The sequence below is a fragment of the Balaenoptera borealis genome, assembly GCF_965194805.1.
Source record: "Balaenoptera borealis genome assembly, chromosome: 2".
NCBI classification, from domain to species: Eukaryota; Metazoa; Chordata; class Mammalia; order Artiodactyla; family Balaenopteridae; genus Balaenoptera; species Balaenoptera borealis.
Window position 1 is genome coordinate 185,186,636 of NC_138867.1, and position 6,919 is coordinate 185,193,554.

Here is a 6,919-nt window from a genome sequence, read left to right on the forward strand (position 1 = left end):
CACCCGGGAACGTCACTCAGTAGCCCTGACACTCGCTACAACGTGGACAGACCTTGAGAACACGATGCTCCGTGAGAGAAGCCAGACGCGGACACACAGGGTGTGATTCCATTGATGGGAAACATCCAGAACAGGCAAATCCACAGAAAGTGGGTTGGTGGTTGTCAGGGGCTGGGGGAGGGGATGGGGTTGCTTTCGGGGTGATGGAATGTTCTGGAACTGGACAGAGGGGCTGGTTGCACAACCCTGGTAATGTACCAAAAACCACTGCATTACACACTTTTCAAAAGGGTGAATTGTATGGCATGTGAATTATATCTCAATAAAGGCGGTACCAAAATAAAAAAGAGAGGGGGAAGAAGATCCCTGGCTGCTTTCTCAGTGTCTCCCTCTGGCTCCCCAGTGCCCAGCCCACCCCCCTGCCAGAGGGAATCTGGCTTCGGAACCCAGTGGCCAGTGCTGCCCCCTGCCAGCGCCCTTGGGGCCCTCGCCAGCTGCTGAGCTGCCTGGGAAGCCTCAAACTTGCAACCTCTGTTTTGCAAATGGGGAACCCTCATCCCCCCGGCCCCCGCCGCATGAGGCAGAATCCAGGCCGGCTCATGCCATTTCCTTATTACAGTTTATTGGTTCCCTGACACATGCAGGCCACCGGCTGCCCCTCACTGCAATCCTGCTGGCGCACAGGAGGGGAGTCGGGCCATCTCTGGAGGGTTGGGTTAGGGAGGTGGGCCGCTAGTGGCCGATGATCTTCTTGATCCAGGACGTATAGGGGGCCACGGCGGTGGCCACGGGGGGTTTGAAGATGTCGGTGCAGACCGTAGAGCTGAAGGACAGGATTCCGGCCACTTGGCCTCTGCTGCACATTACGGGTCCTCCCGAGTCCCCCTGCCAAGGCAACAGAGCACCGGTCACCTCGCTGCCCGCTGCGGCGGGTGGGGGTGGGAGGCTGATTCCAGGGCAGAGACCCCTGCCCCCATCTCCCTGTGCCCTCCCTCCCCCCACCTCCTTCATTCCCTCCTCCCTTCCTTTCCTTTTAACTCTCTTTGCGCCTTCTTCCCACCGCAGGGCCTTTGCACATGCTCTACCTATGCCCTGATCTTCCTGGGTGCTGGAGTTCAAACCCCAGCTCTGCCGCCGGCTATGTGACCATGGGCAACCTCTCTGTGCCTCAGTTTCTGCACTTGAAAAATGGGCTCACGCTCGTGCCAACCTTCAGGACTCCCAGGGAATGGAGGGAGCAGGGCCTGGGGAGAGTTGGGGCTTGCCTGGGTGCCCAGCTGCTGGCCGATGAGGCGCCCCCCACCCCAGCACCCTCACCTTGCAGGGGGCCTGGTTCTTGGAGTGGGCCGCCAGGCAGATCATGTGGGGGCTGATGCCACCGTGCCAAAACCGACTGTTGTTGCACATCTTGGCGTCCAGCACATGCATGTCCAGCTCCTGCAGCGCCCTGGCCAGCTGCCCACCCTGGTGGGTCAGACCCCAGCCAGCCACGCTGCACCGCGCTCCTGCGGCCACTGCCTGGCGTCCTCGGGGCAAGGCCAGGGGCCGGATGGTCTTGCTGGGCTTCACCTTCCCATCCAGCTACAGGGACAGAAAGGGGCAGGTGAGTGGGGGAGGGGATCCTGGGGGAGGGGACCTTGGGGGAGGGGAACACTGGGGGAGGGGCGATGAGGTAGGGGATCCTGGGGGAGGGACAGTGGGGAGGGGACCCTGGGGGAGGGGACCCTGTGGGAGGGGAACACCACACTGAGGGAGGGGACCTGGAACTACCATTTCTCCCACTGGCAGCACCTTAACCAGCGCGAGGTCATTCTTCAGATGGGGGGCTGGCTTGTATTCGGGGTGCAGGACCACCTCCCTGATGCGGCAGGTAAGGCCAGGGTTTCCGAGCACGTGGAGCCCCAGCACCAGCCTCAGCAGCTGTGTCCTGGGGGCACAGGATCAGGGTGTGGGCAGCAGCCCTGCAGCCTCAGGGGCACTTGGTGTCCCGCACCCCCTCACCCGGCCTCTCTCACCCCCTCACCCGGCCTCTCTCTGCGGTCCTTCCCCTGCTCCTGCTCAGTCCGTTCTTCTCCCCACCTCCTCCAGGAAGCCTTCTCTGCTCCCACCCCTCCCCAGACTCGGCCCGGCCAGGGGATTGTGCTGTGTGTGTCTTAAAAATGCTGACCCTCCCTGCCCCCACCATCAGCCTGGGGCTCCAGACAGCGCTTATGTTATGCCTCAACATCAGTGATTTGTTCAGAGGCTGGCAGTGACCTAGCTGGGCCCATCAGTACCTATCCTCATAACCTTGCCCAAACTAGAGAGGAAGAAGCTCTTTTTACAGGACTTAAGGGGGCCCATCCTTGCCACCATGGGAGAGAGCCTGCCTGATAATGTGGGCAAGGGGCAAGACAGCAGAGTTGAGAGACAGGCAGGCTTTTGAGTGCCTCATGGGAGCACCTGGATCAAGCCATCCCTGAAGGCTGCCTCCTCTTAGCATTTTCAGTTACATGAACCAACAGATCCCTTTTGGTTATTTCACCCAGTTTGATCTGTGGTCTTTGTTACAGGCCAGACCAGAGGTAGGGCAGCTCTGGGATGGGTTTATTTGGTGGCTTCACAATGGCATCAGGGACCCAGGTTCCTCTCTGTGTTGGCCCTGCCACCCTCATAGACCTGCTCTGTCCACATGGCCACAGGTGGGAGACACACTCCTGGGTGTCACAAGGGGCCTGACTCTGTCCACTTGGAAGGTGCTTTGTTGTAGCAGATAAACCATCCCCAGGAATCCTCACAGCCTAATGTCACATACACACGCCTAAGGTCAATGTCACATACACAGGCCTCAGCAATCACTGCAGAGGGGAAGGGGACCCCCTTACAATGCTACAATTGGCTTAAATCTCTCAGGTGAGAGTGGGGACGACAGGATAGATTTGGGGACACCTGGGGGGATGGGGGTGGGGCAGGGCAGGGTCACTCACGGATGGGTCAGGCAGTGGGCAGCTGTCAACACCCACTGCCGGTGCACGAGGACCCCTCCACACAGGTGGGAGCCGGATTTCTGCAGCGAGACCATGTATGGGTGTGAGTTGGGGGCAGCCTCTCGACCCCCAATGATGTGGGTCTCAAACGTGTTGCCTCCTGGGGATGGGGAGAGAAAAAGCCAGGTTAGGGCTGGGTGCCCCACCCCTGCCATGACCCTGCAACTCCAGCTCTGCAGCCCTGGATGGAATGTTCTGGAATTAGACTATGGGGTTGGTTGCACAACTCTGAATGCGCTGAAATTCTCTGAATTGTATCCTTTAAATGGGCAAATTGTACAGTATGTGAATGACATCTCAATAAAGCTGCTATAAAAATTGTTCTAAAACCAATCATGAATTAAAAGGATAAAAAGTGCTCTAATGTGAATCAGCTCAAAATCTTCCTGGGATTCCCCATCATGCTTTAAACATCTAAACTCCTCATGACCCACGAGACACACATCAGCTGACCCTGCTTCCTTCACACTCGCCCTCACCCACTGCAGCACTTGGGTCTCCCTGCTGTTCCTCCAGGGCACTGCCCTCGTTCCCACCTCAGGGCCTTTGCATGTACCGTTCTGGAAGCCTGGAGTGCATTTCCCCCAGACATTCCCAAGTCTGGCTGTCTCACTGGTATCGGCTCAAAAGTCTTCTCCTCACAGACCTCCTCCCCTTACTCAGCTCTGTTCTCTTCCAAGCACTCACCCCACCCTGGTGTTGTATCCCACACACTTGCTCATTGCCTGTCTATTCCCACTAGCCTATGAGTGATGCAAGGACAGGCTCTGTGCCAGTCTTGTTTACAACAGGTCTAATACAATATATGCTCAGCAAATAAGGAAGCATGAGTGGATGGATAGATGGATGATGGGTGATGGGTGATGGATGGATGATGGATGGATGGATGATGGATGGATGGATGACGGATGGATGATTGAAGATGACGGATGATGGATGGATGACGGATGGATGGATGGATAGAACAAAGGAAGGAAAGAAGGGAGGGAGAAAGGATACGGGTGGATGGTTGGGTCCCTATCCTGCTGGGTCACCAACTGATCACAGAACTACTGTCACCCAGCCAGGCCAGAAGAGTGGGATGCCCACCACCGCCGTCCTTCCATCTCACGCCGCCAGGTGCCGGTTCTGGCCAGGCACTCATGATTTGCGGAGGCAGGCAGCGGGGGCTCAAACTCCAGCTCCGTCGCTCCCTGCTGGGCAGTCCTGGCTAGGCTGCCTCGCTCTCTGGGCTGTGGTCTCCTGCCCCTGCAAGCTGGAGTTGTGTATAAGCATACGTAGCACACCCTGCCTCCTGCGGGCTGCTGGGGGGCAAACAGCCTGCATCTGCCCCACGTCCTGTGAATCCAGCTCGAGGGTGAGGTGAGGAGCACGCTCTAGCCTCAGAGCCCCGAAGTCTCCCCTCAAGACAACTACAAGGGGAAAGGCTTGATTTCACTTTGGAGAAGCCCGGTGAACCTCAGCTTCTCCAAGCGGCCGAGGGGATCCACCAGGACAGGGCGAACACAGCCCCCTCCGTGGTTCCTGTGGGAACCGCACCACCGGAGCCCAGTCTGGGGACGCAGCTGACAGGCCCGCACTGGCCAGAGGACCTGGGGGACATGGAGACGCTTCCAGAGCGCAGGGACCGAGGACAGCAGGACGACGCAGTGACCCACAGAGGACCCCGTGGCGACAGTTGGAATAAGGTCTGTAGGTGAGCGGATAGATGCTGAGAATCTACCAGTCACATAAGGGGATGTCTTTGTTCTCAGAACACTTGCTGGAGCGCTTAGGGGTGAGGGGCAGCACATCTGCAGCCCACTCTCAAAGGGCTCAGAGAAAGAATGATAAACATACCTATTTATATTTCACACACACACCCAGGGGCGGGATGTGAGCGGAGGGGATGATAAAGCAACTGGACGAGGAATTTAGGGAAGAGAAGATGGAAGTTATCTGCATGATTCCCTCGCCTTCTCTGTAAGAGCAGAATTAAGTCAAAAGGAAAAGAATGTAAAATATCTGTCCTGATGGGGCCTCTCCTCTGCCCCAAGGCCTCGCCTCGCCCTCAGGCTTCACTTAGAAGAAGTCCTAACAGCTATTGGAGATAAAACTCACAGACCCTCAATCCACCTGCTAAACTTTGCAAAGCCTCCACTGCACTGAGCTGTGAGATGATCACCTCAGGAAGGGACCCCGCGCCATTAGCAACCCTCTTCACACTTTTTTTTAAAATGCTTTTTTTTGGTCTCACTTTTTAAAAAATTGAAGTATAGTTGATTTACAATGTTGTGTTAGTTTCAGGTGTACAGCAAAGTCATTCAGTTATAGATATATATTCTTTTTCAGTTTCTTTTCCGATTTTAGGTTGTTATAAGATATTGGATATAGTTCCCTGTGCTAAACAGTGGAACCTTGTTGTTCATCTCTTTTATATATAGTACTGTGTATCTGTTAATCCCAAACTCCTAATTTATGCCCTCCCCATTTTTTTTTTTTTCCCCACGCCTTGAGGCTTGTGGGATCTTAGTTCCCTGACCAGGCATTGAACCCAGGCCCCGGCAGTGACAGCGCCAAGTCTGAACCAGTGGACCGCCAGGGAAGTCCCACATCCCTCCCATTTACAAAAATTTTTATTATCTTCTCACTAGGTCATCCACGTGCCCCGCACAAAACTGTTGGGGGAAAGTGAAACTCCTTCCCTCCCTCCATGCCTCCCAGCTCTGGAGCCTCCTTCCAGAAATATTCCAGCAAAAGGGAATGGATTCTCACATACTGTCAGAAAAGAAACCCCCAGGACGGCGGGCATCCTCGGCCTTTTGCTCTTTGCTTACCCCACAATCTCTTTTCAAGGCTGTTTCAAGGAAAGCCGCACTGTGCTTTTGGGGCAGCCAACATGTCTTCAGTGGGGTCCCTTCTGAGGACGGGGGAGTTGTTTCCAGTCTCTGTTCTGATGCCCCGTGCCCTGTCTCCCACCCCCAGACCCCGGGTGCCACAGCTCTGGGCCTCAGTTTCCCCACCGCGCTCACCTGCCCACAGGGCTCCCAGGACCGCCAGCAGCAGCAGCATTGGGGATCGCGGGGCCTCCATGATGCTGGCCCCGGGCCCCCAGCGCCACCCACACCCACCCTTCCTGTGGGGGAGGTGACATTCACAGCTCTGGCTGGTTCCACCTCACTCCGAAGTGCTTCTGAAAGATACAGACTCTCTGAAGACAGAACCCCGTCACCATGATCACACCTGAAAAACTGACAAGCAACCCTCATTAGCATCTACTGTCCCATCATGTTCAAGCTCCCATCTCACACATGGTGTTTTGTGGTTTTAGTGGGATTATCTCCTTGCCCTGTTGTCTTATTGTGGCAAAATACACACACCATAATTCACCATATTAACCATTTTTAAGTGCACAGCTCAGCAGCACTAAGCACCTTCACACTGTTGTGCAGCCATCCCCACCATCATCTCTAGAACTTTCTCAACTTCCCAAACTGAAACTGTCTCCATGAAACCCTGACTCCCCAGCCCCTCCCCCAGCCCCTGGCCCCCCCCCCCATCTACTTCCTGTCTCTGTGCATCTGACTCCCCCAGGGACCCTCCGTGAGTGGAATCAGACAGTATTTGTCCTTCTGTGTCTGGCTTCTCTCACTGAGCATCATGTCCTCAAGGTTCATCCCTGTGGTAGCAGGTGTCAGAATCTCCTTCCTTTTTAAGGCTCAATAATATTCCACTGTCTGGCTAGACCACATTGTTTAGTTTTTTTGTTTTTTGTGTTTTTTTTGGCCATGCCACGGGGCTTGCGGGACCGTAGTTCCCTGACCAGGGATTGAACCCAGGCCCTCAGCAGTGAAAGCTCAGTGTCCTAACCACTGGACCGCCAGGGAATTCCCTGGACCACATTGTGTTTATCC

At 55.5% G+C, this 6,919-nt stretch overlaps 1 protein-coding gene across 3 annotated transcripts; it reads right to left on the reverse strand.

The window, feature by feature from the left end:
• Positions 1-600: 600 nt before the first annotated feature.
• GZMM (granzyme M) lies at positions 601-6,504 on the reverse strand. 3 transcript variants are annotated; one of them, XM_082381073.1, is made up of 6 exons: positions 6,038-6,504; positions 5,843-5,925; positions 2,967-3,126; positions 1,792-1,927; positions 1,318-1,581; positions 601-885 (listed from the first exon to the last, which is right to left on the reverse strand). In XM_082381073.1, exons 3-6 carry the CDS (start codon positions 3,059-3,061, stop codon positions 733-735), a joined length of 648 nt encoding a protein of 215 aa, XP_082237199.1. In that variant the 5' UTR covers positions 3,062-3,126; positions 5,843-5,925; positions 6,038-6,504; the 3' UTR covers positions 601-732. The 3 variants fall into 3 exon arrangements, with proteins under 3 accessions (XP_082237199.1, XP_082237198.1, XP_082237200.1); XM_082381072.1 differs by lacking the exon at positions 5,843-5,925; XM_082381074.1 differs by lacking the exon at positions 6,038-6,504 and having other exon boundaries at positions 5,843-6,026.
• Positions 6,505-6,919: the final 415 nt, after the last annotated feature.